We start from the raw sequence: 17,799 nt of genomic DNA, 5'->3' as shown, positions 1-17,799 counted from the left end.
GTGCACCAACCCCCCGTACTTTATGCTCCCCCAGTTAGAGAGCATGTGCTATTATTTGTGGAATCACTATTACTATTTTAAAATATGGCATAGGCGTCGGGTGGTCGCAAATACTATTTACCCAATAAACTTGGGGGGAACAAAGATCCCAAAACGATTTTAAAATTTAGGAAATTCACCAAAAGAATGTCATCAGGAAAAGAAAAATGCTGATTGTTTGCGAATGTGATTTCCTTGTTTTTTATGCAAAAATAGTATCTTTTTGGTTCCCCCAAATCACCTAATATCCAATATGTGGGTGTAACTCTAAGCACTAATTGTTACATTTTTTTTGCAATCGAAAATTGTAATCACTTTTGCATGTAAAGTGTTTTTGACTTAACTTGCACAACGCGTGTTTCAAAATGGTTCAGGGACTCTGCTAAAATCACTTCGAAACTCGATTAATGGCAGAATTCGCGGTTCTTGATTAATGCCAGACTCTCTCAATGACTTCATCAGAGTAACGTATCTTATAATTAGGATGTTTGGTTTTTCTTTCTGAAGAGGTTGGAAAAGAGAGATTTAAATTTATTGAGCAGAGGCTGTAAAAGGTTGTAAAAAACCAGATTGAGTGTGTTTTGAGTGGTTCAAACATCTATCTACTTTATAAAGTGGAATGGAATACAGCCAAACAGTGTAAAAATTAAATAAAAATTAACGTGGAGAGGCTAGTCGAAATTTCAATTGTGGAAGGCATCCATTCAAATGTTCAAAACACTACCTGTACCATATTTTGTTTGCTCTACCTTTTTGTCAGAATCCGCCAATATAAACAATATAAAGCTATAAATATGACGTACAGTTTTTTTAATTTAAACAAAAAATGTATTTGGTATTCATAGAACTCAATGATAACACTCATGTTTATGTGGTCCCACATATTCGACCAGTAACAATGAAAGATCTCAATAAAGAATTTATGCTTTGACTTTTCCTCTCGCTTACTTGTCTGTATTTGCCCATGTTGTCTCCCTATTGCTGATGCTGTCTTAAGGATCTCCTAGTCTGGTGCAAAAGATATTTGAGTGGTTTGTGGTCCGTTTGTAGGTTAAATTGTCTTTCAATTGTCCTTCTTGTGACCAAAAACACAATTGCCGGTGCTTCCCGTTCTATGTTCAAGTAGTTTTATTCCGTTGGAGTCAACTTTCTCGATAAATATACCACTGGATGTCCTTCTTGCTAAAGAACACCGCCAAAAGTTTTTCAGAAGCGTCTGTAGTAACTGTTGCCTCTTTTTATACTATTTGCTTGTACGATTGGGATAGCACACAATTCATTTTTTAAGTTTTAACAGGCTTTTAGTTGCATTTTGCCCCATGAGAAATCGTTATTTCACATGGTATTTAAGGGTAGCGTTTTTGTTGCAAAATCAGGAATCATTCTTCCGAGAAAATTCTCTAGCCCAACAAACAATTCGATTTGTATGTTGTTAGTTGATTCTTATGCAACTTTTATGCTTGGGATCTGGTGCTATTCCCTCCTCTTAAATGGAGTATTCCAAAAATTTAACGCTATCGACTGGTTTTGAGTTAGATTTTTCTCATTAATAGTAAAGTTTTTCTCTCGTAGCCGACTCTTCACCGCAAGCATTCTTTTGTCGAACTACTCCCTGGTAGTTCCAGTGACGAGTACATCGCGTTGAAAGATCACTTTGATTTCTTTGAGTGTTGATTTGATGCGATTCTGGAAGATCGAGGACGAGTTCTTCAATCCTTGAGGTAGTCTCCACATCTTGAACAGTCCCTGAGATCTGTTGATTGGGCATATATCTTCTGCCTCTTCGTCAAGTTAGATTTAATAGTAGGCATCTGGGAGCTCCACCTAGCCAAATTATGAGGCCCATGTATGTTGTGTAAGATAGTCTCCATTTCTGGTATTGGATAGTCGTCATCCATGACCTTGCCATTGATTTGCATTTTCAAGTTCAGTTCTCCAATCTTCATTCTCTGCCACACCACTGGAGATGCATTAATGACTCCTCCTGGTTGTACCGGTTCAAGGATGCCCCGTCCGACCACCTGCTCCAGCTTCTCTGGGACCTTTTCTTGAAAAAGTAGAGATATTATTCTGGCTTTGCAGAACATTCGCTGTGATCCTGGTATCAACTTCACATGAACTTTGCAACCATTCAAAGCAGATAGATGCTTGTTTAAGATGATTTTCACGTCGTGCTTGTGTAGAAGGTCTCTACCAGGTAGTCCAAATTCTTTATCAAACTGCACAACTGCTAGTTGTTTTTGTGTGTGCCTGCTTTCGTTCCACTCAATTCAAAAGTAAGTGTTTCTAGAAGCGTTATTTGATGACCATCATAAGCTTTGAGATGTCTTATCTTACCATCCAACTGAAGTTTACCAAGTTCAATTCATATTTTTGATGATATCACCGTGTTATGTTCACCTGTGTCTACCTTCATTTTTACTTTGCAGTTATTTATTGAAATACATTCCCATGTCGCAGACTTGCTAAATATTTGTTCTTTATTATAAAACATTCCCATCTTCAATAGTGGAGATACTTGCTCAGAAGAAATATTTTATTCTGTTTATTGTATTTACCTGAAATTAGTTGGAGTTTGCTTCAACACATCTCCGAGAAATGTCCCACCTTTTCACAGGTGTTGCAATTTTTACATAGTGCTGGACAGGGTATACTAGAGTTTGGCTTGCGTCTACACCTAATGCACCTTTTGTTGCTTTTATCAGCCGTAATATTTTAACTTGTTTTTCTAAAGGTTTTTTTGAAGTTGAACCCAACTTATTCTTTCACGGTGAAAAGCTTATTACTTGATGAAAAACTTGCAAAAGCCATTGTTTGACTTCTGAACTTTCAACTCTCAGTCATTTGAGTAACCGACTTTGATGGTTTTGCCTTAATACAGTCTAGTAGTCTAAGTTTTGCTTCAGGGTCCCTCAAACCTGAGATAAATGTTTTCTTACGACGACATATTCAGGGTTGGCCGCTGTTTTGAGTTTTTCGATGTCCCAATAGCGTGCTTCCTCTCTAAGACGCTCGGGAAATTGTCGTCTGACTCCCCTACACCTTGTATTACGGACAGAAATTTAGCCTTTTCTGCCGTTACTACTCTCTCTTTAGGAGAAATATTATTTTGAATTGCGAATCTGATGTCTTTATACGGAGATTCTATCAAATTCCTAGAACTAATTAGGCCCCTCAGTTTAATAATTGCATCTTGCCTGCACATACTAAGAAAAAAATTGGTTACCTGTAAGTCCTGTACAGTACCATGGGTGTTGATCTTGTCTTCTTTCCTCTCTGCGCGACATTTCGCCACAAAAGACATAATCCATGCAGTAGCTGATTTTGCATTCTGTAGATCTAAAATCTTCCGGTCTATAGCTGGTGTGGACAACTCTTTCGTGGTCGATATCACGGGTCAAAAATTTCAATAGTTTGAATTTTAAATTAAAATTGGAACCAAAATTATACAAAAAATAGCTCGTATTTATAGTTCTTATCTATACAAGAATATACAGCGAAAATTTAGATTAGCTAAAAATATTTTACTTGATTAACAAGCAAATAGTGTTTAGTTCCGATTCCCGGAGGTGATTTTCGATTTTCATCAACATTTCATGAGAATCATGTATGACCTAGGTACAACCAAGTTCATTATTTGGGGGTCGGTGGATGTTAGAATCAATTTTCTGTTGTTGAGTCGGTGGATGTTAGATTCAGGTTTCTGTTGTTTGGAGAATTTACTTTTGACATATGATTGATAGGTCAATAAGATAATGATAGCGCCACGACTGAATTCAAATTGAGTTTAGTTTTGTGGCCATTACTTATTGACAAAGATCGTCAGGTAAGTTCTTCTTTAATTCTTTTAAACTTTAATAAAATTTCTAAGTTTCTTGATGTTTGTTTGAAACCATCACAAATATTTCAACAAACAAATAGTTCAGCAAACAAGAAGAGTTCCAATTCATGAGAAAAAATTTAATTCAAGGTTTATTCCCCAACTAACACTTTTCTGTACAATTTTTCCATACAAAATAACGTTTTTTAGGAACACGAGAAACTCACCTTCACTGACTGACTGCAGTAAAAGTGCGGTCTGAATATCGTTATTGCATATATGCATTTATTTCCCAAAACAAATTTTTTGAGTAGTTATTCAAATTTAACTATGTGATCTTCATAATAACTGCAGAGAAAAGGTCAAATGAACATTTTAAAACTTTAACTTTTTAACAATTTTCATACTGATCTGCGTACATCTATCGAATGTCAAACCTATATCAAACAAAATCTGTAAATCCAGGAAATGTGTTTTGTACCATGCGGTAATTTTGTGTTTAAACTGCACGGCGAAATAATAAACACTATGGAAGAATGATTGTCGATTTTTCAAAAAAAAGTTTTGGCATCAATGCTAATTTTTATATTAAAAAACATTCTCTTTATCCTACGACTAAAATTGTGTAGGATATAATTACATTGCTATATAGTATATATATATATATATATATATATATATATATATATATATCAATTGGTACTTAGTGCACAGGCACACACACACACACACAAACACACGAACACATAGACACACGCACACACACACACATACCCAAACATTCACTAACACACACACAAACACACACACACACAAACACACACACACGGATACACACGCACAAAAACACACACACAGTCACACATAAACATACACACACACAAACACATAAACACACACACACCAAGACACTTAGACACACACACACACACACACACACACACAAACAAAAACACACAAACGCAAGCTCAAACACACTTAGACACATACACACACAAACACTCACACACACACAAACACACACGCACACAAACACACACCTACACATAAACTCAAACTCAAACCTACACAAACTCAAACACACATAGACAGATACACACACACACAAACACACACAAACAGACACGCACACAAACACCTACACACCCACATAGACACATACACACAAACACACTCACACACAAATACACACACAAACACCCACACACTCACTAAACCACACACAAACATAAACAAATACACAAAAACACAAACACAAACTCAAACACAAATAGACACACACACACACACACACACACATGCACACAAACACGCGCACACACAGAAACACACACATAGCCACACAAAGACACACACCAGCACACAAACATACACAAACACATATAGACACACACAGACAAAAATACACACACGCAAACACACACAAATACACACACACGCACAAACAGACACACACTTAAACACACACAAACACACACACACATAGACCCACACACACACAAACACACACACACACACACACACACATAGACCCACACACACACACACAAACACACACACACACACAAACACACACACACATAGACACACACACACACACACACACACACAAACACACACACACACACACACACACACACACACACACACAAATTCACACAAAAAGACACACACACATAGCTTCAGTCTGCTTATCTTAAATTGAATTGAAATATCTTTTCCATGAGATTTTATATTCGTGTTATTAAATTGTTTTTATTTTTTATTTTCCTTGGTTGAGGCACATATTGAAAGTGAATTAAACTTAAATTCGTTTTGATTACATGAAGATTTTTTGGTACTCTTGTTTTTTGTCATTTGTGTTTACATCAAACTTTGATTCCGAGTTGTGTTATTTCAGAATGAGGCACACGTGCTCTATGTTTGATTAAAACCGAAGTGGGCTAAAGATGAGAGGGGTCGGAACATTATGTGCGAACATTATCAAGCCTCCTTTTAATCAAGGAAAACTTTGCGGTTTAGGTTAAATACCCTCTAAAAAGTTTTTTTTTTAAAATGTGGTTATATTGTAACACTATTGCAAAGTTCTGACAAGATAACCATCTTCTCGCACTGTATTGCAAGATGACCGTTATGGGCAAGAATTTTGCAGGATAACAGTCGGGGTTGGCCTAGAGAAGTTTCAGAACTAAGCTAATTTTAATTCATTTGTATAATTTCTATCAGCTAAATCATCACACTCATATTTAACGAAAAAATGGATCTTTTCCGTTTACTCCCCCATTACGTTATGCGACCCCCATTTACAGAGCACGTGTCATTACACAGTAAACCATTATGTAAAAATATGACACGTGCATCTGAAATAATATGCACCGACTAAGCTGTGTGTGTGTGTGTGTGTGTGTGTGTGTGTGTGTGTGTGTGTGTGTGTGTGTGTAGGGGGGGGGGGGGGGACAAACGGAAAAGATCCGAAAAGATTTATACTTATCGCAAATGTACAAATGAAAATAGTTAAATTTGATCACACTTTCATCAAAGTCTTTAATTTTCAAGCTTTGATATTAGAGAAGCGTGATCACTATCATTTCACTATCAAATCATATCCGAACCTTTTCTTGACCCCCCCCCCCCCTAAGCATTGTTATATACTCAATACTATGTAAAAAATAGTACCAGCAAATCCGGGGCGTAATAGTGTTAGGTCCAAAGACGCTCAGGGAGAATGGGGGGGGGGGGGGGCAGAAAAGATTCCTAACTGAAACAGGAGGGAGCTAATTTGAATGAAGCTCTTTATTGGGTAAAATGATGGACCCAACAAAGCCAACACAAAGAAAACACAAAATAACAGAAGTGACGTAATGCTGAGATTCCTTGGATAGAGTCTGAATAAGGAAAGGTGCCAGTGGTAATGGTAAATACATTAGGAATGTACAAATACCCATCATAAAATTCCGGATATTTGTTGGAAAAACTCCAGTCAAACCTAGCCACATTCCAATGCTAAACACAACACCCATCATGTAAACAAAAGTCAGCAACGATAACGCAACCCACACATTCGGACATAAAAATAAAAAACAAACTGAAATCAGAGTAAGAGAGTAACAAACAATGGCTGTTATTTTGAAGCGTATATTGGCTTTGTAAATTGCAAAAACTAAAAACGCCGCAACAATGTCTCCACAAAACTGAAAGTAAAATAGATTTAAGTAGTCTTCAGGTTGTAATAAGTACCAGTCGCTATTTGACCCCAGACAGTAATCGTTAAGTCCTTGTTGATTCAAGAAAACTAATTCCGTTTTCGCCAAACCAATGGAATAAAAAATGAATCGACATCCGATACCAATCAAAACAATACTAACCGCGCTTCGCAAAATTTTCAAATTTTTTGCAACTTCTGTAACTTTCTCGACAACTGATAGCTTCGAATTGTCGTTAGTAGCGCCGACTTCAGATTCCGGAATCAAGTTTAAACCTGGTGATAGCTGGACGTTGTTCTGGCTGGCGAAAATTGACAAAACTTTCAAAGCGGCGTCTGTGTCGCCTTTATTTTGTAAGTACCTGGGCGATTCTTCAAGGAAAAATATAACTAGGGGTATAAAAATTACAAATGGCAAATTAATGATGAAAATATAAAATCTCCAGTGTTCTGAGGAAGCGTTTGTAGTTAGGAAGGGAATAGCAAGTAGGATATCGGCGCAGTTGCTCACTGTAGAACCCTCAGAAAGTGAAAACAGAACTCCAAACCAACGATATTTGCTACTCAACGTTTCGTATAAATAGACCAGCATCACATTGAAGCCGCCTAAAAGACACAATTTAAGATATCTAACATATAATTAAGATTCAATCTAATCAATGGCAAGATTGTTTCATCGTTCGGCTTATTATAACAGTTGCTTTTGTAACATTTGTCTCAAAATTTGGCTGTTTCTGAAAAACTGGAAGGTTAAAAAGACGTTGTTCAACTTGCAGATGACACTAGTATTATAGGCAAATTTGAACGTAAAGAAAATATTCCACAAAAAGTTCAAAAAAAATTAGAATAAACAGACAATTACCTGACAGAGAATCAACTCACTTTAAGCAGTTTGAACTCAGTTTTAAGCAAAATGGATAATGCAATTCGTTCTTTATATCTTGAAAGAAATCAAATTCCTTTGAAAGCAAGAATTGTTGTTTTCAAGTCAGTTGTACTCTCACATCCTTCATTCAGTGGAGTATTCCTTCAAACTCCTACAGCAAAAAACATAAACCGCATAAACAGGCAAATTAAATGGGGAATAAAAATTTGTAGTTTTCGAGAAAAATTTGACGACTCCATTGATCTTCTCATTAAAGATCGAGTCCTGTCAGCCGAATTGTTTATCTCAAAAGTTAACCTATTGAAGCTACAAACAAATATAAGACACTGGGAAACATCCGAAAATTTTAAATGTTTACTAGTCGCCATAACGCTAGACAGAACAAAAGAACATTTGAACATAAAAAAGAAAAGAACAAAAGAACATCAGAACAAAAGAACATAAAAAAGAAAACGAAAACGAAGTGGAGTAAAAAATCTTCAATCTTGAAAAGCGTTCAAAAATGGAACAAAGTGCCCTCTTCTATAACAACTTTTAACTATAAAATTTTCTTTAAACATGTTTTAACCGAGTTTTTGCTCAATCAACGAAAAAAAAACCCGTTAATAGACAAATAGGAGCCTTGAAATTCTGTTTTTACCTATGAGAACGAACAGCCACAATTTTAAGATTCTTATATTAATAACAATGCTGATTAATTTGGTTAACATTTCAAAGCATTTAGATATCTAACCGTAGGGTTATAATCTGAGTAATTTACAGGTTTCAAAAAAGTTGCTTTCGTTAAAACGGCATCTATTTTTGTGCATGTTGTAGTTCGTTTTCATTTCATTTGGTAGCTGAAAACTCAAATTCAATTAATTAAATTCAAACTTTAGTAATTTTGTAGACAATTTAAAAAGAGCCCATGAAATAGTCGGCTAAACTCAGAAAGAAAGGAGCTCAATTTCTTTCACCTGTGAAAAGTTGAACGCATAAAAAAATTATGCAGGACTTGTGGAAGACTTTGTTCAAAATTTAAGGAGGCTTTTGTTCCACCTATAAACAAATTGTTCAAAATTTTTAAAAACTTTCTGCTAGAAATTCGAAATTTTCTCGCTTGCTCATCACAAAAACTTTATTCGACTCAACAAAAACTTTTGACGGAACAATAGAAGATAAAATCTGGACGTATGAAAAAGTTTTAATGAGCACAACAAAAATATTACTTTTACAATTAGAACAGTGTTCACTCGACACTTGAAAACATTCATGCTCCACGTTTGAACCCAAATTTGCTCGAAGCAACAACATATGTATTGTCTTGAGGTGGATTTGATTCTAGATTTGTAGATCCAGTAACACAACAAAATTGTACTCCCCATGAACTAAAAAAAATCATGACAAAAAATTCCGACTGATCCTCATTTTTAGCTGCTTGTGAAAAGTTATTGGAAAAAGAAACTTTTGATAATAGAATCTATTAAATGATATTTGCTTGCGTCATAAAAAGAGCTATTTTCAGGCCAATTTAAAAAATATCTCCTACCAATGTAAAAATTTAGCTCTTATTGATACAAAAACGTTTAATAATTATATTACGAACTTTTGTACAATTGATGAAAAAAGTTCAATCGACTCATTAGAAGACAATTGTTTGAGCAAAAAAAATCTGTTTTGCTTGATATAAAATACAAATGGTAAAACAATGAAAAAAAAAACAAAATAAAATTAGATAAATTTGATTACATTTTCATCAAAGTCTGTAATTTTCAAGATATGATATTAGAGAAGCGTGATCACTATCATTTAACTATCAAATCATATCCGAACCTTTTCTTGATCCCCCAAAGCTTTGTTATATAATCAATACTATGTAAAAAAAATAGTACAAGCAAATCCGGGGCGTAACAGTTTTATGTCCAAAAACGCTAAGGGAGAATGGGGGGAAAATGATTCCTAACTGAAACAGGAGGGAGCTAATTTGAATGAAGTTCTTTATTGGGTAAAATGATGGACCAAACAAAGCCAATACAAAGAAAACACAAAATACCCGAGGTGACGTAATGCTGAGATTCCTCGGATAGAGTCTGAATAAGGAAAGGTGCCAGTGGTAATGGTAAATACATTAGGAATGTTCAAATACCCATCATAAAATTCCGGACATTTGTTGGAAAAACTCCAGTCAAACCTAGCCACATTCCAATGCTAAACACAACACCCATCATGTAAACAAAAGTCAGCAACGATAACGCAACCCACACATTCGGACATAAAAATAAAAAACAAACTGAAATCAGAGTAAGAGAGTAACAAACAATGGCTGTTATTTTGAAGCGTATATTGGCTTTGTAAATTGCAAAAACTAAAAACGCCGCAACAATGTCTCCACAAAACTGAAAGTAAAATAGATTTAAGTAGTCTTCAGGTTGTAATAAGTACCAGTCGCTATTTGACCCCAGACAGTAATCGTTGAGTCCTTGTTGATTCAAGAAAACTAATTCCGTTTTCGCCAAACCAATGGAATAAAAAATGAATCGACATCCGATACCAATCAAAACAATACTAACCGCGCTTCGCAAAATTTTCAAACTTTTTGCAACTTCTGTAACTTTCTCGACAACTGATAGCTTCGAATTGTCGTTAGTAGCGCCGACTTCAGATTCCGGAATCAAGTTTAAACCTGGTGATAGCTGGACGTTGTTCTGGCTGGCGAAAATTGACAAAACTTTCAAAGCGGCGTCTGTGTCGCCTTTATTTTGTAAGTACCTGGGCGATTCTTCAAGGAAAAATATAACTAGGGGTATAAAAATTACAAATGGCAAATTAATGATGAAAATATAAAATCTCCAGTGTTCTGAGGAAGCGTTTGTAGTTAGGAAGGGAATAGCAAGTAGGATATCGGCGCAGTTGCTCACTGTAGAACCCTCAGAAAGTGAAAACAGAACTCCAAACCAACGATATTTGCTACTCAACGTTTCGTATAAATAGACCAGCATCACATTGAAGCCGCCTAAAAGACACAATTTAAGATATCTAACATATAATTAAGATTCAATCTAATCAATGGCAAGATTGTTTCATCGTTCGGCTTATTATAACAGTTGCTTTTGTAACATTTGTCTCAACGTTTGGCTGTTTCTGAAAAACTGGAAGTTGAAAAAGACGTTGATCATTTTGCGGATGACACTGGTATTGTAGGCAAATTTGAACGTAATGAAAATATTCCACAAAGTTTTAAAAAAATTAGAATGAACAGCAAATACCTGACAGAAAATCAACTCACTTTAAATGCCGATAAAACAGAGATGATATTCTTTACAAATCATACTAATTCGGCTCCAGAGTTAGCTTTTAAAGGCGAAGTTATCAAACCAGCTCATGCATGTCTTTATATTGGAGTACAAATTGATTCACACCTAACCTTTGAAAATCACCTGAACTCAGTTTTAAGCAAAATGGATAATGTAATTCGTTCTTTATATATTGAAAAAAATCAAATTCCTTTGAAAGTAAGAATTGATGTTTTCAAGTCAGTTGTACTCTCACATTTTTCATTCAGTGGAGTATTCTTTCAAACTCTTACAGCAAAAAAACATAAACCGCATAAACAGGCAAATTAAATGGGGAATAAAAGTTTGTAATTTTCGAAAAACATTTGAAGACTCCATTGATCTTCTCATTAAAGATCGTGTCCTGCCAGCCAAATTGTTTATCTCAAATGTTAACCTATTGAAGCTACAAACAAATATAAGACACTGGGAAACATCCGAAAATTTTAAGTGTTTACTAGTTGCCATAACGCTAGACAGAACAAAAGAACATCAAATTATTATAAAAAAGAAAACGAAAACGAACAGGAGTAAAAAATCTTCAATCTTGAAAAGCGTTCAAAAATGGAACAAACTGCCCTCTTCAATAACAACTTTTAACTATAAAATTTTCTTCAAACATGTTTTAACCCAGTTTTTTCTCGATCAACGCTCGAGTTTTTGCTCGACAAATAGGAGCCTTGAAATCCTGTTTTTACCTATGAGAACGAACAGCCACATTTTTAAGATTCTTATATTAATAACAATGCTGATTAATTTAGTTAACATTTCAAAGCATTTAGATATCTAACCTTAGGGTTATAATCTGAGTTATTTACAGGTTTCAAAAAGTTGCTTTCGTTAAAACGGCATCTATTTTTGTGCATGTTTTAGTTCGTTTTCATTTCATTTGGTAGCTGAAAACTCAAATTCAATTAATTAAATTCAAACTTTAGTAATTTTATAGACAATTTAAAAAGAGCCCATGAAATAGTTGGCTAAACTCAAAAAGAAAGGAGCTCAATTTCTTTCACCTGTGAAAAGTTGAACGCATAAAAAAATATGCAGGACTTGTGGAAGACTCTGTTCAAAATTTTAGGAGGCTTTTGTTCCACTAATAAACAAATTGTGCACAGATTTTAAAAATTTCTGCTCGAAATTCGAAATTTTTTCGCTTGCTCATCACAAAAACTTTATTCGACGAAATAAAAATTTTTGACAGAACAATAGAAGATAAAATCTGGACGTATGAAAAACTTTGAATGAACACAACAAAAATATTATTTTTACAATTAGAAGAGTTTTCACTCGACACTTGAAAACATTCATGCTCCACGTTTGAACCCAAATTTGCTCGAAGCAACAACATATGTATTGTCTTGAGGTGGATTTGGTTCTAGATTTGTTGATCCAGTAACACAACAAAATTTGTACTCCCCATGAACTCATAAAAATCATGACAAAAAATTCCGACTGATCCTCAATTTTTGCTGCTTGTGAAAAGTTATTGGATCAAAATCTTTTGTTAATAGAATCTATTAAAGGATATTTGCTTGCGTCATAAAAAGAGCTGTTTTCAGGCCAATTTATGAAATATCTCCTACCAATGTAAAAATTTAGCTCTTATTGATACAGGAAACGTTTAACAATTATATTATGAACTTTTTTACAATTGATGAAGAAATTCAATCGACACACTACAAGATAATTTTTTGAGCAAAAAGATCTGTTTTGCTTGACATAAAATACAAATGGTAAAATAATGAAAAAAAATTCCATTGCCTCGAAGAAGCGTTTTTAGTTAGAGAGGGAATTGCAAGAAGGACACCGGCGCAGGTACTAAGTGTGGAACCTAGTAGAAACAAAAACAGATCCCCAGACCATTAATGCTTGCCGCTCGAGTTTTTGTATAAAAAGACCAGCATCACATTGGAATCACCTAAAACGCACACTTTAAGATATATATAAAAAATAAGTTAGATTTCTTAAATAACAAGATATTTTCATCGGTCTGCTTCTATAAAAGTTGTTATAAAGTTGTTATAAAAATTTATGTACAAACTTCAGTTTTTTTTTCGTTTTATAGACATGCTGGAAAATATTACATGAAATAGGTGGCTATACTAAAAAAAGCTCAATTTCTTTCACCTATGAAAAAATGAACGCATAAAAAATTATGCAGGACCTGCGAAAGACTTTATTCAAAACTTCAGGAAACTTTTGTTCCACTAATAAAAAATTGTTCAAATTTTGTGAACATTGTTTGCTCGAGCATCGAAAAATTTTTTTACTTGCTCATCACCAAAAAATTTTACTCAATAAAAAATTTGGACAGAACAATAGAAGACATATTCTACAATCATGAAAACTTCTCATTGAACTCAACAAAAACAATACTCTTAGAATCAGAAGAACTTTCGCCCAACCCTTGAAAACTTTCATGCTCCACTTTTGAAAAAAATTTTGCTCAAAGCAAAGATATGTTTATTATCTTCCGGAGGATTTGATTCTAGATTTGAAGATCCGGTAACACAACAAAAATTATACTCCTCATGTATTAAAAAAGGATGATAGAAAATTCCAATTGTCCCTCAATTGTGGCTGCTCGTGAATAGTCATTTGATCTAAGAACTGTCAATAAAAAACCTATTAAATGGTTTTTGCTCGCATCATAAAAGCGTTTCTTTCAAGCCAATTCACAAAATATTTCCTACCAACAAAAAACTTAGCTCCTATTGATACAAAAAACATTTGATAATACTTTGAAGAACTTTTATAGAACTGATAAAAAGACTTCAGTCGATTTATTAGAAGATGATTATTTGAGCATGAAAATCTGTTTTGCTTCACATATAAAAAACAAAAGGCAAAATGATGATTAAAATATAAATTTTCCATTGCCTCGAGGAAGTGTTTCCATTGCCGCCGGTTAGTAAGGGAATAGCATATGGGATATCGGCCCAGGTGCTAACTATGGAACCCAGAGAGAGCAAAAACACAACCCAAAATTAATAATGTTTGCTGCTCAAGGTTTCGTACAAGTAAACCAGAATCACATTGAAACCATTTTATTAGGCTCAATAAAGATTTTTCACTGAAAATCAGAAGACATTTTTTAGTCTCATGGAAATTTTTAATGAAAACAGAAAAAAAAATTATTCTTTTAATCTGAAGAAATTTCGCCCGACCCTTTGAAATTTTTCATGCTCCACATATGAACAACATTTTGTTCAAAGCAAAAACATTCATATCGTCTTCAGATAGATTTGGTTTTAGATTAGCAGATCCGATAACACAACAAAAATTGTGCTTCTCATGAAATTTTGAAAAAATTATGAACGAAAACACTGACTCACTCTCAAATTCAACTGCTGCTGAAAACTCATTTGATCAAAAAACACTTATAATAAAATCTATAAAATGACCTTCGCTTGCATCATAATAAGATCTGTTTTTAAGCTAACTTACAAATTATCTCCTACCAATGAACGAAGCTTAGCTACTACTGATAAAAACCCTTGATAATCCTTGAAGAACAACTTTTGTGGAAACTTATGAAAAGACTGCGATCGACACATCAAAAGATGTTTGTTTGACCATAAGAATTTCTTTATGCTTGATATATCAATTACAATTGGCAAAGCAATGATAAAAAATATAAATTCTTCATTGCCCCGAGGAGGCGTTGCTAGTTAGGAAGTCAAAAGTAAGTAGGATATCGGCGCAGGTGCCAATTGAAGAGCCCAGAGAAAGCGAAAACAGGACCCCAATCCAACGACGTTTGCTGCTCATTGTTACGTATAAGTAGACCAGCATCACATTGAAACAGCCTAAAATGCACGTTTTAAGATATCTGAAACAAAATTAGGTTTAGATTTTTTAATGACAAGATTGTTTCATCTTTCTGCTTCTTATAAAAGTTGCTTTCGTTAAAACTGCATCAATTTTTTGCACGTAGTACTTTATTTTTAGCTTAATCGGTAACTCAAAACTCAAATTCAATTAATGAAATTCAAATTTTAATAATTTTATAGACATGGTTGAAAATAGCCCATGGAATAGTTGGCTAAACTCAGAAACAAAAAAGCTCAATTTTTTTCACCTGTGAATAATTGAAGGCATAAAAACTTTTGACTGTACATGCGAAAGACATTTTTCAAGTTTTCAAAAGGCTTTTGTTCGACTCATAAAAAAACTGTGCACTTTCTTTTAAATATATCCACTCAAACTCAAAAAATTTTTACTTGATCATCACGAAAATCTTATTAGACTCAATGAATGTTTTTCAGTGAACATTAGAAGACATATTCTAGACTCACGAATGTTTTAATTAAATCAGAAAAAACTTTATTCTTTTTATTTGAAGATTTTTTGCTCGAACCTTGAAAATATTCATGCTCCATTTCTCATCAAAATTTTGCTCACAGCAAGCCCATTTATAATAAGATCAGGTAACACAACAAAAATTGTGCTCCTCATGAATTATAAAAAAAATCATGTTAAAAAAATCCGACTGCCTCTCAATTTTAACTGCTTGTGAAAACTCATTTCATCAAAAACAAATCTTTATATTAAAATATATAAATTGACCATAACGAAAAGAGTTGTTTTGAAGCCAATTTACAAATTATCTCCTACAAATGAAAAAAAGCTTAGCTCCTATTGATCAAAAACGTTTAATAATTCCTTGAAGAAATTTTCACAACTTATGAAAAGGCTTTAATTGACTAATTAAGAGATGTTTCTTTGACCAATAAAATCTTTTTTGCTTGACATATTAAAAATATTTTTTGAGAAATCTTGTGCTCTGTCTTTTCTGCTCATTGAACAAAAACTGCTTGGCTGGTCTTTAAAACAAATTTATCCGAAGTTTAACCATAGTAAGTCCTTCTAACTAAGCACCGATGCACACACACACGCACACAAACAAACAACACACACTCAGACACACACAACACACACACAGACACACACGCACACACGGAGACATAAACAACACACACGCACACACACAGAGAAACACACACATAGACACACACACAAAACACACACACACCTACACACACACACAAACACACACACACACACAAACACACACACACACACACACACACACACACACACAGGTAAACAGACACACACACAAAGTTGTCAAAATTGGGAAGCAACCTTGATCACATCGGAAAATTATGCCTCTTAAACAGACCGTAATTTTTATTAATCTAAGAGACTTACTGTGAAATCTCTTTAGCTGCGCACACTGAACCCATCATAGACTCAAATATTTTTAAAAAAATTATAACAAAAATGGATAACAACTCCTTAAAAAATCTACTCACCCGCTCCGAAAGAGAAGAAACATCGGAATATAACTAGTTGTGTGATATTCTGGGGAGCACAACAGATAAAACTCCAGAAGGCTTGCCAACAACTGGACAGAATTATTGCCCTTTTCCTCCCAACAACGTCACCCAAATAACCCCAAAATGGATAACTGATTGCGTATAGAGAATAACTGGCAACATTAAGAGCCGATTCAAGTTCGGCTGTCAACCCCAGAACAACGTACAGTCGTGTCGATAAAAATGGCATTAATTGAACGGAACCCGACAAGCTAACGAACCCGATAAAAATAATAAAAATTATGATTATTTGAGCACGCCCAAAACCAATAAGTTCAATTATTTCTGTTACTGTTGCATTTTGTATCGGAAGCAATGATGATTTTTCATTAGCGGGTTTATCTGATTTCACGAATTTCTCCATTTTTGAGTTTGGCATAGAACTATTTTGTTCGGGTTGATCGTTGGTTGAAAATTGTTGTTCGGTTTTTTGTGATTTCATCATAACCATTATAAATGTCCAATGTAAACAATTTTTGCGGTTAATTATGAAAAATAATTAAGTTTGAAAAACAAGTTTGAGTTTGTTGAGTTTTTCTCTGCGCGCTTGTGTTCAGATAGTGCGTATAAATATGAGTTATATACATTACAATGATCGAATTAAGTACAGAGAAAATCAGGTTACAACAACGATCGCGCAAAGTTAATGACAACAAAAAGCTTGTGCAAAGACTTAGCCACAGCAAAACTAAAATCTGTAAATAATATACTTAGAAAGCTGTGACGAAAATTCGATTAAAAAAGAACTCATAAATTTGCGTCGGATCACTTGCATAGAGTAACCAATTTTTGTACATTATGAATTGGTTACTTAAAGTAAGCAAAAACCAAATACTTTTATCGGTCAAAGACCATAAGAAGAGCAGAACCTAATTTCAGTGCAAACAAATTTAAAAAATCTATTAAACAAGACATATATGTGCCTAATTTTTTATTTTTTTTGCTTGAGCAGATAAAAAAATGGTCATAGAAACTGAATTGTGAGAGATTGGAAGTTATTAGATTGAAAAAAGCATTAAAATTGCATTTTGAATGAATCCATAATCCACGAGCAGCTTTTATAATGCCTCACTTGAAAATCCGTCCCTAATTTTCAGTGAAAAATGACGTTGACAAAATTTTGATCAACAACTGTCATGCTGGTAACCAATTAGCAAAAC

At 34.2% G+C, this 17,799-nt stretch overlaps 1 protein-coding gene across 1 annotated transcript in view; it reads right to left on the bottom strand.

The window, feature by feature from the left end:
* Window positions 1–17,244, bottom strand: part of LOC142354571 (putative transporter SVOPL) — a 37,908-nt gene extending 20,664 nt beyond the window's left edge. Inside the window, exon 1 of the mRNA XM_075406896.1 lies at window positions 16,577–17,244. Within this exon, the coding sequence (XP_075263011.1) occupies window positions 16,577–17,090 (514 nt within the window). The 5' untranslated portion in view covers window positions 17,091–17,244. The remainder of the gene's footprint in view (window positions 1–16,576) is intronic.
* Window positions 17,245–17,799: the final 555 nt, after the last annotated feature.

This window comes from Convolutriloba macropyga, chromosome 15, assembly GCF_964194025.1.
Source record: "Convolutriloba macropyga chromosome 15, txConMacr16.3, whole genome shotgun sequence".
NCBI lineage: Eukaryota > Metazoa > Xenacoelomorpha > Acoela > Convolutidae > Convolutriloba > Convolutriloba macropyga.
The sequence above is the reverse complement of the archived record's forward strand: the minus strand, read 5'-3'. Positions and strand labels throughout refer to the sequence as shown.